The sequence below is a fragment of the Protopterus annectens genome, chromosome 3.part0 (assembly GCF_019279795.1).
Source record: "Protopterus annectens isolate FY-2018-M chromosome 3.part0, PAN1.0, whole genome shotgun sequence".
Classification (NCBI taxonomy): Eukaryota; Metazoa; Chordata; order Ceratodontiformes; family Protopteridae; genus Protopterus; species Protopterus annectens.
Window position 1 is genome coordinate 889,406,071 of NC_056731.1, and position 20,950 is coordinate 889,427,020.

The 20,950-nt window shown below is 45.2% G+C and overlaps 1 protein-coding gene across 1 annotated transcript in view; it reads right to left on the bottom strand.

Moving 5' to 3' along the window:
- The window catches only part of ZNF622 (zinc finger protein 622), a 271,614-nt gene that overhangs the window by 185,380 nt on the left and 65,284 nt on the right, over positions 1 to 20,950 (bottom strand). Inside the window, exon 4 of the mRNA XM_044065219.1 lies at positions 15,808 to 15,970. Coding sequence (XP_043921154.1) covers positions 15,808 to 15,970 — 163 coding nt within the window. The remainder of the gene's footprint in view (positions 1 to 15,807; positions 15,971 to 20,950) is intronic.

A 20,950-nucleotide genomic window follows, 5' to 3' on the forward strand; every position in this document is an offset into this window, starting at 1 on the left:
CTTTGTCCAGTAACTCAGTAAGATATTGAAGAGCCACACTTAAATTAGGCTCAGAAACATCAAAATCCTTTGCTGCACTCCAAAATAAAAATCTCTTCCATTTATCATGACACTTTCCTTGTACTAGGCCTTCTAGCTTCCAAAATAACATTCAAAACTTGCTGTGGAAGTGGAGGCCCACTATGGTTCAAAACAGAATATGCCAGGCTGTTAGGTGCAGAGAGTGAAGCTTGACATTGAGCAAATGACTGTCCTCCTGAGACAACAGGTGTGGAATCGAAGGCAAAGGCCATGGAGGTTCCCGTACCAGGCTTCTCAGTAATGGGTACCAATGCTGTCGAGGCCAATCTGGAGCTATCAAAATCATCCTTGGCTTGTCTTGTCTGGCCTTTAGTAGTACCTTTGGGAGGAGAGGCAGAGGCGGAAAGGCATACACATGAAGATTGCTCCAATTGAAAGAAAGAGCATCCACTTTCCAAGCTGTGGGATGAAACCTTTTGTGCAAAACTTTGGCAGCTGGTGGTTTAGTGGAGAAGCGAACAGATCTATGTCTGGAGTTCCCCATGACACTGTCAATTTCTGAAATACATGAGGATCCAATTTCCACTCGTGGGGATCCATAATTTGTCTGCTCAACACATCTGCTAAGGAGTTCTGTGCTCCCGGCAGAAACCTTGCCTGAAGATTTAGCTGTAAACTGAGAGCAGTCTCCCACAAAATCATTGCTTGCCTGCATAGAGGATAAGAATGTGTTCCGCCTTGCTTGTTGATGTACCACATGACAGTTGTATAACACCTGCCCTGGAAGAAGTAAATCCTTGAAAGCTATTAATGCAAACTGGACTGCTAACATCTCTTTCAAGTTGATATGTAGATGTTGTAGTCTGGCAGGCCACTTGTCTTGTATCCACTTTCCATTCAGATGAGCTCCCCAAGCTTTGTCTGAGGCATCTGTCGTTAGAATCTGACTCGCCTCTGGCCGGGTCACAGAGAGTCCCTTGTTTAGGTGACATTCCTGAGCCCACCACAAAAATTCCTTTTGAATGCAAGGTATTATTTGAATGACAGTGTCCAAATCCTGGCAGTGCTGTGTCCATACATTTTTGAGATACCATTGTAGCTTCCTCATATGCAGTTTGGCATTGGGAAGCACCAGAATACAAGATGCCATGAACCCCAAGGCTTGAAGGACTATCCTTGCAGTCAGCCTGGACTGATGAGACAACTGATGAAAGTAAAGGGAAAGATTCTTTTGTTTGTCCGGGGTCAAAAAGGCCATCTGGGATGCTGTATTCAGTCTCACACCCAGAAAGCACATATCCTGAGAGGGTACTAGACTGGACTTTATTTCGTTCACAGAATACCCCAGGCATCTTAGCACTGCTATCACATAATCCAAATGATGAAGAAGCTCGTCCCTTCCTTGAGCCAGAATCAGGCAATCGTCCAAATAAGGATAAATCTGTATTCCTTTTAACCTGAGGAAAGCTATCACTGGAGCCAGAACTTTCGTGAACACTCTGGGCGCAGTAGATAAGCCAAAGGGCAATGCAGAGAACTGATAATGAGAAGTCCCAGCTCGAAAACGCAGATACTTCCTGCAACTCAGTCTGATAGGAACATGAAGATAAGCCTCCTTGAGATCTAAAGTTACCATCCAATGATCTTTGCCCAGCAGAGGTAAAAGCTGCTGTAACGTCAACATTTTGAACTTGGGAATGTCCAGATAAGTGTTGAGGATAGATAAGTCCAAAATTGGTCTCCACGTGTTCCCTTTCTTTGGTACTAGGAACAGGCGAGAATAAAATCCTAGGCCCACTTCTGGCATAGGGACCGCTGAATGGCCCCTATTTGGAGTAACAGAGAAATTTGCTTGTGAGCCTCTATTCTTTGTGGAGGAGGAACGTCTGGCATGCCTTTGAAAGGAGGCAAGGTATGGAAATAAAACCTGTAACCGTGGTGTATGATATCCAATACCCATCTGTCCTGGGTAATTAAACTCCAATTTTCTTTGAAAAGTGCCAACCTTCCTCCCAAAGGTGCTGCCAGACGAGAAGGCTCTGGCAGCTGAAAAGGTAGGTCATTGGGTCTGTTACGAAAGGACTGACCCCTGCCCTCACCGAAGACTGTGCAGGAGAACTCCCTGTTCTAGGCCTGAAAGAGCCCTGAGCTCTGCCCTACCACGTCTAGATCTACCCCTAGACTGGGAATCATAAGAAGGATACGTCCACCCTTAGTAGGCCAATTTCTACTAAACTTTGGAGGCTGAACCTGCAAAAATCTTTAACAGTCTGCATAGACTTAGCCTTGTCTTCCATTTTCTTTAAAACTGTCTCAACAGGAGAACCAAACAACACATCAGATTGTAAAGGAGCATCTAAAATCCTTGTTTTAACATGGTCAGATAAATTCTGATCCCTCAGCCAGGCGTGCCTGCGAAGAACTGACCCAGTGGCAGCCACCCTAGACGAGGCCTGTACAGCATCAAAACCACATTGCAAAGAATGCTTACCCACCTGTTCAGAAACATGTACTAAATCTTGCAACTCTTTACAATCAATACCTTCCGCCAGAGCATCAACCTTAGACTTCAATTGTGAAAGGAGATAGTTTTGGTATTTCAACATGTGAAACTGGCAATTCAAAGCCCTCATAGCTAGAGTGGAAGAAGTATAAACTTTCTTTCCCCATCTGTCCAAAGCCCTGGCCTCTTTGTCTGAAAGAACCGGATTCTTGACAACAGAAGCCTTAACACCTTTAGGCCCCTGACTAACAGTTTCTGGGTCTGCCCTAGGACTCTTAAAAAGATACTTATGAGCTTCAGGCACCCTGTAATATCTCTCCGGGTTAACAGGAGCAGGAGCCAGAGAATCAGGATTAACAGCAGCCCCTGCCAAAACATCTTCCACCACATCCAAAACAGGAGGTATAGCCAAAGGCCTATGCTGGGGTAAAACAAAATTCCCTAAGCCTTTTCCTGGAATCAGAGAAGTCCTGACCTTCCCACTTAAAATGCTCCCTCATAGAATGAAGAGTTTTTGAAAAGAAAAATCCTCAGGAGGAGAAGCAGAAGGAGTAGAATCATCCACATCAGAATCAGAATAAGGAGAATACTCCTGCAAGTCTTCAGTCAAGACTCTGAAACCTCCGAAGCCTGCTCAAAACTCCCTGGCTCAGGCTCCACCCTAGGTCTCTTATCAGGAGGGGCAAAGAACCCTAATCAAAGTAATCAAATCTTCTGCCATTTTAAGCATATGCTTCTTGGGCACAGTTCCTGAAGAACTAGGGGTGACACCAACTGAAGCTAAACCTGGCCTGCCTCTGGGAGAAGCCTTGGAAACAGAAGGAGAGGGCCTAACCACCCTAGGAAGGGAGGGAGTATAGTAACCTGAGAAGCCCCTTCAGCCTGACCTGCCTCCTGAGAGGCCACATCCTGCAATAACAAAGTCTCTCCCTGGGAACCCAAAGAAACCTCCGGTGGAACCACCGGCTCCACCGACGCCTCTAAAGAACCGGCGTCCGGTACAGACGGTTCTTCTAGCCTAGGCTTAACTGCTTTGTCCTTGCGCTTCTTGAAGCGGGCGTCGGAGCATCCAACGGCATTTTATAATTGCACCGCTTCCCAAAGACTAACCTGGCACAATCCAACCTTCTCTTTATAGTGCGTTTATTGAATCTAGCACAAGAGCGACACCCAACAACATCGTGCTCAGGCCCTAAACAAGGAATACACAAAGTATGATAGTCTATGCGGTATCTGTTTCCCACAAGAAATGCAATTATTCACTTTTTCTGACATCTGGTAAACCACTGAGGCAAGAAAAAACTAAAATATTCCCCAACGGGGTACTTAGCCAACTTTGACTCGGTCTGAAACTTCGAAATCGAAAAATCTCAGAACGCCAACCGGCACTTGCAATGCTGCTTCTGCATCGGACCATGCGGCAAAAAAGACTGAGGATATGACGTCGGTCATGCGCATTTGTACCCTGACGTCCTGATGTCAGTCAAATGCACCTTGACCGACGTCAGCCTTATACTTTGATATTCGGGCCGACCGAGGACAGCGGACTACCCAAGTGTAAGGACTGCAGCAATGTGAGATGAAGAACATCTCAGGTAGTGGCCGACCGGCACTCGTGCGAACCGCTTCTGCTTCCAGCTCCTCAGCAAGAAAGACTGATGTAATGGTGTTGGCTGCCTGTTTTTATACCACTGACGACCTGACGTCATTCCTGGAGAGACAGCAACCAATGCAGAAATACTAAGCCTCTAGTATTCGGGCCGACTTACGGGCTTACCCCTGGCAGGATAACCCAAGTGTGATGACTGCAACAGTGAAACAAGAAGGACATCTTGTCTGTTGGTACAAAGGCTAACATAATGTCTGATCTGAACCTGCACCCTAGACATTGTGGTCTTGTAACAGGGATAGGGAAGATCTTTTGAAATTTATGGTGAACCCCTGACTTTCTAGAAAAAAGATGGCAAACTGCAGATTGAGTCAGCTGTTTTCTTACAAAGGAGCCAGAAAGAGAAGATCGTCCAGGTATGGGTACACCTGAATACCCTTCACCCTTAGGAAAGCAATCACAGGGGACAAGCACTTTATGAATCCCTTTGGGGAAGTTGCAAGTCCAAAAGGCAAGCAGAGAACTGAAAGTGCAAAGTCGTCACAGAGAAACGTAAACATTTCTTGCAAAGAGGATGATGGGGATCTGAAGGTAAACATCTTTGACATGTAGAGAAGCCATGTATAAGATTGAGGGGGAATCAATGGAAACAGTCTGTAAAAGACAACACTTTTAGGAATGTGTTTGAAAGATCCAGAATTAGTCTCAGTCTCAAAGAACCATCTTTTCTGGGGACAAACATTTTTGAATAAAAACTTCTGCTTCTCTGGTCCACTGGCACCTGCTGAATTGTGCCTTGAGAAAATAAACGCTTTTAGAACCTGCGGAAACCAATTCATTTGGTTTGTAGGGGGTGAGGAACTCCCATGAAAGGGGGAGATTCTTCCAAGCCATGAAATATCCCTGTTGGGCAATGGAAAGAACTCCAACATCCTGAGTGATCCTTGCCCATGCTGGAAAGGAGAGAGAAAGAGAGAGAGAGAGAGAGAGAGAGAAAGAGAGAGAGAGAGAGAGAGAGAGAGAGATAGCAGCTAGTGCAGGTCTCTGAGCAGTCTTTTTAAGTCTAGAAGCAGAAGCAGATGAGGAAGACAGGATGTCTGAAGAAAAATTCCTGAGAAATTTTGTAACAGGAGAAACACAAGTGTTTCAGATCTTGAAGTTCCTTTCCCTTCTCTTGTAAGGTCTTAAACAAGTCTGCAGCTGCAGAACCCAAAAAGAGCAGTTTTATCTAGAGGTGCATCCAACAATTTTGCTTTTATGTCATCTGGCAATGGATAAAGCCTCAGCCAAGAATGCCTTCTAAGTACAGAACCAGATGCAGCTGCTCTGGAGGATGCCTCAACAACATCATAAATGCATTTGAGTGTCTAGCCACTTGAGAAGAAGCTGAGAGAGACATAACTTGATTTTTAATGTCAGAATCTGGAAGCTGAGAAACAGCTTGAGAGGCCTGAGAAAGTAGAGCAAATAAATACCTGTGCATGTAAGTTTGGAAATTCATAGCTCTGACTGCCAAAATGGAGGAAGTATAAAAACTTTCTTGCCAAGTCTTTCAAGAATTTTACTCTCTTAATCAGAGGGTAGTAGTTTTGAAGACGACAAACTAGAAGAGCTGTCTGTAACAATGGAAACAGCTGCGGGATCAGCCAAAGGACACTTGTACAAGAACTCACAGTCATCAGGCACCTTGTAGAACCTATATGGCCTTTTCTGAGCAGGAGCATGTGAGTCAGGGACCTTAGAAGGGGATGAGAAGGTGTCCAAGAAAGAGAAGGGGAAGGTACTCCACTTGTAGAAGGTCACACCTTTTTACTCTTCAGAAATCTGTGAGCAGTCCTATTTAAAGAATTCTGTCATTTTGTTAATGGTCTCCCCAAAAGAAATCTCTTCTACTGGGGAATCCCACACTGGACTCCTCCTCTGGAGAGGCATACTCTAAAGGGAAAGTAATTGGCATATTCTAAAGGGGAAGTAATTTTCTTTAGAGTATGCTAAGGAATTCTCATCAGAGGAATCCTCCTCCTCAGAATACCCATTCCCTAACCCTTTTAACAGCAGAAGATGTGCAAGGAGGAACACAAACAACAGAGGAAGGATTCAAGGCTATCAAAGCTTTAAATTAGCCACCAAGAAAAAGTATCCCAGTCAGAATGTGAAGAGGAAGGGGCTTGAGTGTGTCTGAATTCTGTCTTTTCTTAACATACATTTCAGCATGATGACAGGTGGAAGAACCCAAAGTAGGCCTGACTTCTGTGATGGACTCTAGAATCTGTTCCCTAACTGGAGTTAAGAGGTACGTCCCTAGCGCTCTCAAGCACAATGAGCCATGGTTCCCTTTGTCTATCGGAAATGAACATCTGCAATGCTTCTGAGGACATGCCTAGTCAAATTCCTTAATGGTTTCCGATGAGGTACCAGCCGAGGAACCGGACCCCACCTCTGAAGAGAACACTGGTCTTCACTAACCTCAAGGGATACGTCAGTGGAAAGAGGCACAGCCAAACAGCATTCAGGCCTAAGCTTGCTAACCTTCCTCTTCAAAACTGTCTCAGCCAAAGGACACAGACAACCCTCCATAATGTCCTTAGCCATACTTTTGATTTGTTGATTCTCCAAGTAAAGATTCAAAGTTGATTCTCCAAGTAAAGATTCAAAGCCAAAGTTGGCAACACAAAGTTTTTGGGACAAAGACCTGACAGATGGAACAAGAGCAATGGTCGTGATTGGGGCCTAAGCAGAAAAAGACAAAGATCATGGTTGTCTTTATGTGGAATCTGCCTTCCACACCTACATTTGCCCTTCTTGGATGACATGAACCAAATACAAAAGGCAGTAGTAAAGAAATAAATCCCCAACAGGGCACTTACCTGAAAGCTAACAGCAACTTACTGAATCCGGCAGCAGACTGACGTACGAGTCAAGCGTTCCAAATGACAGCAGAAAAGTTCTGAGGATTGTATGTGCGGAAATTCTTTTACAGCCGATTTTGTCAGCACATACATGCAACGTCCCATGCACTTTGCATGCTGGCCGAATGTCAGGTAGCTTGGGCAGAGAGCTTCCCACATACAAAGAATACTGCAACACTGAAGAGAAGGACATCAATGATGAGCCACTGCAGTCACCCACCAGTACTTTAGGGAACAACTCTCCGTTTTGTGGACTGAGGAAGGCAATATATAGAAGACAGATTGCTGCGCCATAAGTAAGCAGAGGAGAAAGAAGAGAGAATGGGTAGTGCAATCTTCAAGCACTGGTGATTATGTCAGCGGAATAAAAAAAAAGTACAGGGGTGTAAAATCTTAGCATAACAGCAGATGGCCTTCCTTCACTGTTGCTGTATTCATTACAACAGGGAGAGTGCAAAAGTTCATGAAGAAGAGAAGGAGGAGAAAGACCAAGCACAACCATCTAGGATCCCATGAAGAATGGCCCTGGCAAAACCAACTCTAGACCTGGATATCACATCCAACTTGTGAGTGCTTGGTAAAAGTATGCAGACATCCAGGCAGATACTTCAAGAATAGAGTTAATATCTAAACCATTGAAAAAGCACCAGAAGAAGCCACAGCCCTCGAAGAATGAGCCTTAACTGAAGGAAGGGTCTTGCATGAAAAGAGCAACAAAGAGAAATGGCTTTAGCTATCCAAGAAGAAACTGTTTGCTTGGAAACAACCAATCCCCAAAGATCTAGGACAAAAGGAAACAAAATGCTGTTCAGAATTGCTAAAAGATTTGGTCCTATCCAAATAAAATCTGAGTTGTCTATGCACATCAAAACTGTGCAAAACCTTATCGGGTCTGTATCACGCAATCGAAACGGGATATGCCTGAGTACCATTACATCGGCACATATTACACAAAATGTAAGAAAGGTGAAACACATTTCCTATTCATTTGTGATAATTAGGAAATGTAATTCTGTTTGTGTTGACCAACCATGGTTAAGTCAATGAGATGAATTTCGTTGTTTAGGTGTTTTGGCTTTCTTACACTTCGCATAATATGTGTCGATGTTATGACACTAGAGTATATAATGTTTCAGTTGTGCAATATAGATCCACCTTCTCACTAGCAGACTGCAGAGAAGAGAAAAAAAGTGTGCAAATGAACAGACTGATTAAGAGACAACTCATTCTCCACTTTGGACATAAAAGAAGGATTAGTATGAAAGGACACCCTGTCCTTATGGAAAATAAAAAAAAAGGGGAACAGCTATAAGGGCATGAAGCTCAGACACCTGTCTGGCAGAAGTAAAGCCCAACGAAAGAATAGTCTTCCAAGAACAATGCTGCAGGGAAGCTGAAGGCACAAACTCAAAAGGCGCCTGAGCCAAATTTCTCCAAAACAAAATTAAAGGTCCGAGAAATGAGGGACAGGCTTCCTGGGGGGGTCCTTATAGCCTCAAATCTAGAGACTAAAGGGGATGACGGAGGCAGACTAGCAGAAACATCTGACAAGTGAGTCTTAATAGAAGAATATGCCAACCCAGCATTCAGCAATTCACACAAACAATACAGAACCAAAGCAGCATCCACAGAAAGTGAATCCAGGTTAAGAAAAATAAGTAGGATTTCTTAGTAGTGGGTTTTCTGGCCTCCTGCAGGACCTAAGCACGTCCTCAGAAAATAAAAAACAAGTGTTTATATGGAATCAAAACCACAGTGTCAATTGAATAGTGGACAGGTGGGGACAGACGAGAGATCCCTTGTCTTGTGCGAGTAGGTTCACCCTGTGAGGTAACTTGTGATAAATGTACTTGGCTAATGTAGAAGAGAAGGGAACAAATACTGCCTGAGCCAAAAGGGAGTCACACCAGCAAGATTTTTGGAGCATCCAGTTTTATCTTGAACAGGATTTTTGGAATGAGAGGAAGGGGAGGGAACCCATAAAGAAACATTCCCTTCCAGGCAAGAGAGAGAGGGTGCCCACCTTTTAGACCAGAGGACATGTGGCTCTGGCATAAAAAACGAGGAAGTTGTCTGTTCAGAGGGAAGGCAAATAAGTAGACCTATGTCCAGAAACACATGCCTGTGAAGAATCCACTCGGGAATATGATAGGAGCCTGCTCAGAGTCTGCCACAATGTTCTGACCTGAGGGAATATAAACTGCCTAAACAGTTACTTAACACCAGACATGAAGCTCCCACACTTGAAGCGCTAGCTTGTCCCCATTTTCTTGTTGACATATCATACAACTGATATTGCCTTAAGCACCTTGACAAACCTTGGAATGAAGAGAGAATTAAATGCTTGAAGAGCCAACAGAAGAGTTTTTCTCTTTGAAATTGAAGTGTTCTCTCCGAGACGAAGAGAGCTCCTACACTGAGAAAGCCAAATGAAGCCCCCCATCCCATGTATGAACAGTCTGTGAACAGCTCCTGAGATGGCAGTGGGGTTTGAAAAGGAAGCCCTGAATTGAATGACAACTGCCGAATCCGCAACTGAATTTCTAATCTGAGGCACAGAATAGGGACTATGAAATCTTCAAATGCTAAAATGAAACGGACTTTAGAAACCACTGAAGATTTCTCATGTGGAGTTTCGCTAGAGGAAGCATGGAGCTCTTAGAAATTCCCTAACTGTAATTGAGGCCAAAGGAAGAAGAGACCGAAAGAAGGCAATGAGAGTTAAAGCCTTGGGAGGAGGCAAGGAAATCAGCATTGGAACAGTCTGGGTCCTGCAAATCAGAAACACTTGATCCAGTAAAGGAGTCAGGAAGGAATTTTGGAAATGCGTAGTGAACCCCATGCTTTGTAGGAGAGAGATAAAATGAAGGTGCTGCAGGAAACTCTCTGGAGAGGATGCCTGAAAAAGTAGGTTGTCTAAGTAGGGAAAGACCTGTAACCACCTTAGCCTGCAAAAAGCAAATCACAGCAGCAAGGCATTTGGTGAATACCCTCTGACAGTAGAGAGGCAAAAAAGGCAAAGCAGAGAACTGAAAACGCCAGGAAGCAACAGAGAAATGTAAAAATTTCCTGATAAAGGGATGAACAGGGGCATGAAGATAAGCATCCTTGACATCCAGAAAAACTAGACAGGGGTCCAGGGAAGTAAATATTGCAGGAAGAAATATCCAGGGAATTGTTATGGCTAGGCGTGTATAGGCCCTAGAGCTGATAGCCTGGTACCAACCTATGAACTAGAAAAGCCAGAGGAAGCAGCAGAGGAAATGAGGTTTGAAGGGACAACATCCAAAAGGAATGGACCTTCAGAAAGGTGTTTAAATGACAGATCCAGAATTGGTCTCAAAAGTGCCCTCTTTCCTGGGGACCAAGAACATTCTGGAATAAACCTCTTCCCCCTTTCAGAAACTGGAACTTCCTGAATAGACCCTAAAGCACCCCTGGATAAAAGGCTAATTGTTCCAGATGGGGTAGAGGAATGCCCATGAAAGGGGGAAAACACTTCCAAACTACGTAATATCCTTGGTGAATGATGGAAAGAACCCAGGAATCTTGAGCAACCTTTACCCAAATAGGAATAGGCAAGGCAAAGAGAAAGAGAAAGAGGACTGTGGATGAGAAGTATAGGATTGTTAGACAGCACCTGTTTTTTCAGGAAAAGGACCTTTCTACATAGTAGTAGTCTGGGTAGCTTTAAAAAGGGTGGATAATGGGTCCTTCCTGCTACCTTTGGGATGAGGGCGAGACTGCCTACAAACAAAAGCTGGCTTATTATGGCAATTCCTTTGGAATTTAGGCATAGGAGAAACAAAAATGTTTCAGCTTTTGTAAGGCCTTACTCTTTTCCTGTAGGGAATTAAACAAATCATAAACACTAAACAAATGCTTGCTGTCCAGAGGAGTGCCCATTAACTTGCCATAACACCATCAGGCAGAGGTTGAAGCCCAAGCAAGGAATATCTCCTCATCACAGAACCAAAAGCAGCAACCCCAGAAGAAGCGTCTACTGCATCATAGCTGCACTTAGGAGAATGGCGAACCACCTGAGAGGAAGTCCCTAACAAGGAGAGGGCAGAAGTCTTCCCCTCAGAATCAGGAAGGCCAGAAATAACCTGACAGGCCTGAGAAAGCGAGCCAAAATATACCTAGTCATATGGGTCTGATAATAGATGATCTGGAAACCAAAGGTAGCCAAGGTATATACCTTCTTATCCAGCCTTTTCATAACCCTGCTGTCCTTATCAGAAGGAAGCAACTTTGTAGAAGGCAGTAACCTACCATCAGGTACCTTATAAATCCTACCAGTTTTTTTGGGGGGGGCAAGGGGTGGGAATCAGTAGCCTGAGACACAGTAGAGAAGGCATCCAACAAAGCAGCCAAAACAGAAGGAAAAGCAGAAGGTCTAGGAGACTCCATTTGCAGAAGCGTACAATACCTTTTCTGAACCTCAGAAACCTGGGCACAATTCCACTTAAATAATTCCATCATTCTGGAAAATTTGTCCCTAAAGGAAATCTCCTCAAAAGGAGAGTCGGGGTAAGTGGACTCCACCTCTTCAGAACCACAGTCTAATGGAGAAGGAATATGGGAAGATTAAGCAAGGGATGCCTCATCCAAATCCCCTTCCTCCTCAAAAGAATCCTGTTCCAGCTCCCCCTTGGTCTTCTACTCCTGTTAAGAGATCCAGGGAACAGAAACTCCTTGTGGGGGCTTCAAGGCCATAAGGGCAATGAACAGGCCCCAGAGTGAAATTCTGCCAGTCACTCGAGGGCAGGAGCAGGAGTAACATGCTTTGTTTGTTTCTTCTTTAAAAGGACATCAGCCTTATGAAGCACAAAAGGCTCAGTCCCATACGGCACTCTACAATATAGTAGTTGGAACCTCCTCCTCCCTAACGAAAATCTGATCATCCCTAGGACCTTCAGTAATAATCAGCAGCAGTTCCCCCTGAACATCCATACTGGATGTTTGCAAAGTCTCCAGGAAGGTGCGAGATACCGGATCCATGCCGGCCTCAGAAGCGGTTGTGGCAGAAGAATCAAACAGCTGGGCAATCCTCTGAGCTTTCACTAGCCTCAAGAGAAACATCCAGCAGCGGCAGCACAGCCAAAAAATCAGACCTAGATTTATTTTATTTTATTTATTTTATTTTATTTTACATTTGTTGACCGGGCTAGTCTAGCTGGATATATGTCCATTTTCAGTAGAGGCCCGGGGAGATAAGCTCCAACATTTAAAGGAAATGAAATGAAAAATAAACATGCAAATAAAATGAAATTACATAAAGAAATACATATGCAAAATATGTTTAAAAACATTAAAAATGGAGACATAGTTATGAATTTCAAAAAGGCAGTACTTAGAAAAATGAACAAGTATTGTTATATGTGACAGATAGTATGTCATTATAATGTATAGTGAAAGAGGATGCAGGAATGTAAGAAGAAGAGACTTTTTAAGAAGGAGAGAATAGATCAGTGGATGCAAGAATGAGTTGGATCTGGGGTTCTAAGGATGTGGAATTTTCATCAGGGATCTAGAAATTAGGTTAGTCAGGATTAGTACAGGTGCACAGCCATTGTGTTTTAAGGTAGATCTTGAGTTTCTTTTTAAAGAGAGATTTTGAGGGAATACTGGAAAGTTCAGAGGGGAGTCTGTTCCAATCTTTACCAACAGTGTTAGAGAACAGGGAATCTCCAGCCTTATTGTTTGCTTTGACAATATTTATGCAAAGTTTGTGTGCGGATCTTAGGGACTTTAGGTTATGATAGGGGTAAAATAAGGGAAGATAGTACAGGTGCTTTGTCAGGTTGATAAAGAATTTGATGGGTTATGCCTATTTGATTAAATGTTTAGTTGATGCTGAAGTTCGAGCCAGTCTAGTTGTTTTAGATTAGTACAGTGGTGGGTTCTGAATGGGTTGCCTGTGGCAAATCTGGCAATGTTGTGGTAGGAGTTTTCTAATTTCAGAATGTTTTTTTTTGATAAGTTAGTAAGTATGGGAGAGGCATAGAGAAGTGGTGAGATAAGGTGAGAGAGTGGGCTACAGTTTTTCTAGATTCAGGAGTGAGGAAAGGTTTGATTCTGTAAAGAGAACCTATCTTTTTGTTAATCGTTTTCACTGTGTTGTTTATGTGGGTGTCAAAGTTAAGGTTATTGTCAATGGTAATGCTTAGTAGTTTGGTTGTAGGATCTTGTGATATAACTGTGCCATTTTTGGATATTATAGTAATAGTAAAGTCTATGTGAGGAGATTTACTGGAAGGTGTGAAGAGAAGGAGTTTAGTTTTTTTTGGGTTAAGTAGTAGACATCTGGGAGAACCAATCTTCTACAGAATTAAATATCTGTTGTGTGAGGGAGTGAAGGTTTGATACCGATGTGGCTGAGCAAATTAGCGTAGAATCATCTGCGTATTGTATGCATGTGGCTTGGGGAACTACTTGGTGGAGGTCATTGATAAATAAAGAAAAGAGGGGACCAAGTATGGACCCTTGGGGGACACCAATGTTTACAGGTAGTTGGGAAGATAGAGTGGAGTTCCAGAGTACTGCTTGGTGTCTATTATTTAAGTAGGACTTAAACCAATTAATAGGTTGGGTTTCCAGAGACAAGGATTGAAGAATTTGAATTAGTAGCTGGTGGTTGACCATGTCGAAAGCCTTGGATAGGTCTAAAAAAAAGTGCAGAGGAAAGGGTGTTATGGTTACGATTTTTGTTAATTGTGTCTGTAAAGGAGAGGAGGGCAGTGGTGGTGCTGTGGGAGGGTCTGAAACCATGTTGGGTATTAGAGAGTACGTTATTTTTGAGAAGGTGGTCCAGCAGTTGCTTGTGTATACATCTTTCCATAATTTTAGATAAGGGGGAGAGTAAGGCTATGGGGCAGTAGTTGGAGATATCAGTGGAATTTCCACCCTTGTGAAGAGGTAGAATATGAGAGACTTTCCAAAGTTTAGGGACATATCCTTCCATGATGGTTCTGTTGATAGGAATGGATATTGAGTAGGCTATGGATTTGGCTGCTAACTGCAAGAATTCAGCGGGTAACAGGTCGGCAGAAGGAATACATGGTTTGAGTTTTTTGATAAGGGAGAGAATGTAGGTTGTTGGGACTGTTTGAAAATGAAATGGGGGAGGTGGGTTTAAATTGTTGTTAGATATGTTTGTGTTTTTCTTGGAAAGTTGACTGGATAAAGTTATAATAGTTTCGGTGAAAAAGGAGTTAAAGTCATTAGCAATTTGGTTGGGGTTCTTTATGTCAGAGCCCTGAGGGTTGGGCGTCACTGGTTTACTTGGTTGAAGTAGTTCATTTATGTTAGCCCAGAATTTTTCTGGGTTATTTTGACGAGAGTCCTGAGGTTTCAGGTAGTAGTTTTTTTTATCGTTTATTATTGCTTTTTTGGCCTCATTTCTCAGTTGTTTGAAGTGTATTTCTTATCCTTTTTCTTACACAGACGGCTGATCATTGGAGCAGAAAGTTCCTTCCATAATGTCTTTCGCTAAAAGCTTAAGACTTTTGATTCTCTAAATATATGGCCAGAAGAAAGCTGATTATGGTGAGTCTTTGCGACGAAAGCCTGACAAACAGGACGTATGGTCGTGCGAAGCACCGAAACAAAATCAACATAGCTTGTGGTGATCTTTATGGGGAATTTGTCTTCCGCACTGGCATTTTCCACTTCTGGATGACATGAACCCCACAAGCAACACAACAAAAGGAACACGATAAGAGCAAAAAATCTAATGGGGGACTTATCTGAAAAATGGCTTGGTGAACCGGCAAACGAAGCGAGCTTTCAGACTGATGATCAAAGACAGTGTTTCAACTGGCGGCAAAGAAGTTTTGACGATAGTACATCCTGACATCAACTTTATTACCAGCACTGTACCCAGGGATCATAAATATAACGTACGGCATACCCTTAGCAACCTAAAGTCTTTAACGTACTGCACAGACATCAGGCCACCCTTGGCAAGAGATCACTATTGTAAGGAATACTGCAACAGTGAAAAGGAAGGACATCTGGTAGTTCTGAGTTCAGCAAGTATTACACAGACAGCATCCTTTCCTCAAAACAAACTACCAAACAAGTATAGTTTTCAATTAGAAGTAAAATTTTTGGACACAAGGTTCACAAATACATTTGTAATACATAACACAAAATAAATCTTTCAGTCCCTTCACCTTGATTCCTAAACCACATACAAAATTCTTGTCAAAAACACAATATTCCACATGAATTTCAGTTCAGAAAAAAAGCCTTCAACAGGTACTTGGCCGTTCAGCAGTCGACTGGTGGAGCACCAAGAAGTATTCACTTTGGCAGTAACAAAAAATCTACTTTGAAGTTTTTTGGTGCTCCTCCTGCCTTTTACAGGAATACTCTGTATGCTCCTAGCAGGGCGAGTACCTGGAAGGTGTCCAAAGCTTTTGTAACCTGGCCAGTGCAGGTGGAGTTACCCACACAGCTTAGGCTACTGCAACAGTGATCATTCTGAACATACTCAGTTCTATATGCAGCTTGAATAAATATGGTTTACCTGCTTACCTGATTGCAATAACGTAAAAAAAAATTAAAGCACATAAAGAATAAACATCATTTTAACTTTGTGTTTTGTACAAAGAAAACTACAGTTTGCATATGAAAAAAGGTTCTACAATCTGTGCAACCTCCATGATTTAACTTTACTATCTTACTCAGTCTTACAAAATGGCTTTTAACAGTTGGCCCTGTCTGGTTAACAAAGCATATTAAACAATTTAATGTACCTGAAGTCATAGAAATCAGCAAATTCCAGAGCTGCATCTCCATCTGTGAAGAGTTTGCAATGACTCTTGTCAATCATGTGAGCCTGGACAGCTTCAGTAGAGTAGAATGATTTTCCCTTTTCATTGCACCACAGACAGACATTTCCAACACCAACTTTCTCTCCTTAAAAAAAAGTGTACATGTAATGTGATGGCAGGCAGTTTATCTTCAAATCATTAACACTGGGCATAATCTACAAAATTAGAAGTTATGTACTCACCATAACGTTCCATCTGAGTAGGTGACTTCATTCGGCTGCAACCTGTGGGTATCGGATCCGATCTCGGATCCGAGCCGGCAATTCAAAAGCTTAGGCTCCGAGCTCCTAGCTCCTCCCTCTTACCCATAACCCCTTGCCAAGCCCTGACTGACCTCAGATTGAGTTTGCCTTAAATACTGACCACAGTATACTAAAACAGCATAAATACTCGCTCTATAAAGGTCAGGGGATGGAGGGATGGCAGCGAATGAAGTCACCTACTCAGATGGAACGTTATGGTGAGTACATAACTTCTAAATCTGAAGTAGGCAGACTTCATTGCCTGCAACCTGTGGGACAGAGTCCCTAGCTACCTGAATCTTGGGCGGCCGTCATGGAAGGGTGTTCGAGCACCGCTGAGCCAAAGGATGCTCTTCCTCTAGAAACAACATCCACCTTGTAATGAGAGATAGAAGTATGAGGCGAGGCCCAAGTAGCTGCCAGCAGATATCATCCACGAAACACGGACTTAAAGGCGGCTGACGAGAAACTGCCCTAGTAGAATGAGCCAGAACCCTCTGAGGAGCAGGTCTGCCTGAAGTGTCATATGCCTGCAAAATGCAATTAGCAATCCATTTAGATAGAGTGACTTTAGACACTGCTTTACCCAGAGCAAATTTAGCAAAGGAGACGAACAGCTGATCTGATTTCCTGTGGCCAGCTGTCCTGTTAATATAAAAATGTAATTGTCTATGAACATCCAATGAATGCAATTTGTATTCCCCTTTGTTTGAATACTTGGGAAAAAAGACAGGCAAATTGATTGACTGGTTAATATTGGATTCAGAAGAGACCTTCGGAAGAAAAGATGGATTGGTCCTGAGGCACACCCTATCAGGGAAGAAAGAAAGATAAGGCGGTTTGACACAAAGAGCCTGAAGCTCAGACACCCTTCTGGCTGAAGTGATAGCTACCAGAAAGACAGTTTTCCATGAAAGGAATTTTAAATCAGCAGAAGCTGCAGGCTCGAAGGGAGGAGCAGTAAGGGCCTGCAGGACTAAAGACAAGTCCCAAGGCGGTACAACCTCCTTGACTGGAGGCCTTAACAAAAAAACTCCTTTGAGAAAGGTTTTGCATAATTTCGCTGTCATAAGGGGAGCTGTGTCCTGTCCAATGTGATAATGCGAGATAGCCAATTGTACCTTAATCGTGGAAGAACTGGCCCCTTGATGAAAGAGGTCTGTTAGAAAATCTAGCACCGCAGAGATAGGTGCTGAAAAAGGATCCACAGTTCTCTGTCCTGCCCATATAGAGAACCTCTTCCATTTACTCCGATAAACCTGTCTGGTGGAAGGTTTATGAGCAGCCACCAAAATGGCTTTGACCGGTGAAGAGATACCGGGAGTCCTAATTAAGGTTGGAATTGGAGCAGCCAAGCTGTCAACTTCAGGGTCCGCAGATTGGGAACTGGCATTCCCAGAGGGTGAGAGATGAGATCGAAATTGGATCCAGAATCCATGGTGGATTGATTTTGTGAGACCATACGAGGGAACCAAGGTTGTCGAGGCCAGAATGGGGCAATGAGAATCATTCTGCTCCCCAAACTGTTGGCTTTCTGCAGAAACCTCTGCATCAGAGGAAGTGGAGGGTAGGCATAAAGGAGACCGGGAGGCCAAGCATGCACCAGAGCATCCTCGGGAACTCCCTGGTGGGGAAGCAGAGCGAAGAAATTGTCGCATTTGGCGTTTGAGGGAGAAGCAAAAAGATCGCAACAGGGTTGCCCCCAAACGGCAAAAATCTTCTTCGCTACTTGAAGATTGAGGGACCACTCGTGTGGAGAAAGGATGGTGCGACTGAGCTTGTCCGCAAGGATGTTGGACTTTCCCGGAATGTGCGTTGCTATCAGAAAGCGTTTGGTGGAAATTGCCCATTCCCAGACTCTCATGGCCTCTCGACAAAGGGGGTAAGACCGGGTTCCTCCCTGCTTGTTGATATACCAGACTACAGACATATTGTCTGTCTGAATCGCAATAGTCCCTGTAGGAAGAACGTGGTGAAGTGCTTGCAACGCTAGGAGCACCGCCCTCATTTCCAGGACATTTATATGCAATGACGTCTCTGTGGGATTCCACGTGCCTTGGACAATCTTTCCCGCAGAATGCCCCCCCCACCCGAGGCAAGAAGCGTCCGTGGTCACTGTGGCTCGGGGAAATGCAGCGCAAAAGGGTCTTCCTACTAGGGGCTCCGGAGAAAGAAGCCACCACAGAAGGGAGTCCCTGCACGCTCTGCTGATCGCAATCGGAGCGTTTAGAGACGAACAAAGAGGAGACCACTGAACTTGAAGGGTCCATTGAAGAACCCGCATGTGTAAACGGGCATGAATTAGAAGCGGGATAGCTGCCGCCATAGAACCTAGGGCCCTCAGGACCGAAGCTGCAGTTGGTGAAGGCTGAAGGATTGCTGTCACATGACACCTCAGGCTGACGATACGGTCTGGGGTGAGGAAGGCTCGCATTGATTTGGTGTCTAGTCTTCCTCCTATGAAATCTATAATTTGAGTTGGATTCAGAAAAGATTTCTCCCAGTTGATCGTGATGCCCAGCCTTGGTGCTAGTTGAAGGAAATAATCCCTGGCTGAGCACAGAAGATGCCTCGATGATGCCGTCAGGAGCCAGTCGTCCAGGTACGGAAAGACCTGTAATCCCTGGAGCCTCAGGTGGGCCGCTACCACCGCTAACACCTTGGTAAACACCCTGGGGGCTGAGGTGAGACCAAAGGGGAAGACCCTGAACTGATAATGACTGGCTCCCAGCCGAAGCGAAGAAACCTCCTGGATCGCCTGTCCATCCGAATGTGGTAGTACGCATCCTTGAGGTCTATGGAACACATCCAGTCGTTCTCCCTCAAAAGGGGGAGTATAGATTGCAGAGTGACCATCCGGAACTTTTGCTTGGTTACTGACAGGTTCAACAGGGAAAGGTCTAAAATTGGTCTTAAGTCCCCCGTCTTCTTTGGCACCAAAAAGAACCTGGAGTAAAACCCTAATCCGCTTGATCTGGGGACGCTGGATGGCTCTTTTTCCTAGCAGCTGCTCGATTTGAGAGCTGCCGCCTCCCTTTGGTCGGGTGGAACATCTGGGAGGCTGCAGATTTGGGAATCTTGATTAGGGGTATTGAATATCCTCTGGATAAGTCGAAGCACCCAACTGTCTGTTGTTATGGACTCCCAAGAAGTCAGGTGCATCGAAACCGCCCCGACTGCCTCCAGAGACGGACAGCCGGGCAACCCTTCAGGGCTGCTGCGTGGGTCTCTCCGAGAAGGGTTCTCTGGACCCAAAATTGCCAGGAGCCCCTGCCTCTGGCACGGCGACCTCCCGTCCTCCTCTGCCACGGAAGGACTGGTTATCCGAGCAGGTTGGGAATGCTGCGACTTCGGAACCACATCTTCTTCTGTCCCTTTTGGTTCTTAGAGAAGGACCTCTGGGAGCTGAGAAGTGGACTCGACGGCAGACAACGCCTTCCGTCCTTTTCGCTCTGGACTAATGTCTCAACAGTCTTGCCAAACAAGGCAGAACCATCGAAGGGGCATTCGAAGGTCGCCTTGAAGGGCTCAGCAAAATCACAATGGCGGAGCCAGGCCTGTCGCCTCATGACGAGGCCTGCTCCGCTGGCTCTAGCGGCTCCCTCAGTAGCATGAGACAGCAGCCGCATAGATGTATTGGATACAGATCTGAGAGTGGCCATTCGGTGGAGTAAACCTGTTTATCCTCACTCGAGATGGACTCCGGGAGATGCAGCGTATTCTTTAATCAGATCTCGCTGCATCCTAATGACATGTGCCATGTAGTTCAGCGCTCTCAAGGAGAAGGTCGCTGAACTAAACACTCGCTTCCCAATGCGATCCATCGAACGGGACTCCTTGCCCGGAGGATGGACGGAGGGACTCTCCTGGGCCAATTCCTCTTCGTGGCTGCAGCCATCATCATGGCATCTACTGGGGACCCTTACTCCAGTGGGTGCGGTCAGATGGAGGAGAAAGAATGCGGTCCGGGCTTAGGGATAGGCTCAATGGTGTCCGGATCCTTCCACGCCCTGATAGATATAAGATCTACCAGGGGTCAGCAGGAGGACACCCAAGAGGTAGAAGGGCCGCCTCGAATGCCTCCAAGAACACAGACTCGTCCGAAGAAGCCTTGGGGCAGACCACCCCCTGATCCTTAACATCTCCATGATGTCTCCAAATGAGACGTCCTCAGGGGGTGACCTAGGGGAGCCTTCCCCTTCATCCAAGTCCGTGTCTTCAGTGACGGACTCAGGGGAGTCCATGTGCCTCCTCTTGCACTTGCGCTTCCGAGGTACTTCATCGGGGCTGTCCGAGGAGTACTCTTCAGCAGATGGATGTTCCAAGGGAACCACTTGGGACATCGAGGCGGGCTGTCCCTGGGACCGTGGGGGCCTGGCCCAACTGCAATGGAGTGCGGGATGGAGCCATGGCAGGGACCGGGGGTCCAGATGTCCTCGACAGTGCCCTTTCCATAACGTTGAAAGCCGAGGGGAGCCAGCTTCTCCCCCGAGCCGACCCTCGGATCCGACGTACGGATGGTCGGAGTTGAAACCGCCGGATCCGAGACCAGTGTGCTCCGACCTGACGGAGCCGAAGACACACCAGCTCCTCGGATCCGAGGCTCGCCTCGGCTCGAGAGGTCGGGTCCGGCACCAAGCACTCAAGGGATGGGACGGATCCGAGGTGCGCCGACCAATCGGATCCGACCCACCCCGGATCCAAATCTGCACGGCGCCAAAAGCTCCGAACCCGTGGTATGGGTCGGAGAAGGAGCTAAGGGGAAAAAGGGTCAAGCCCCTCCCGGTTGGGGGCTAGGAGCACTCCCATTTGCATTTGGGCCT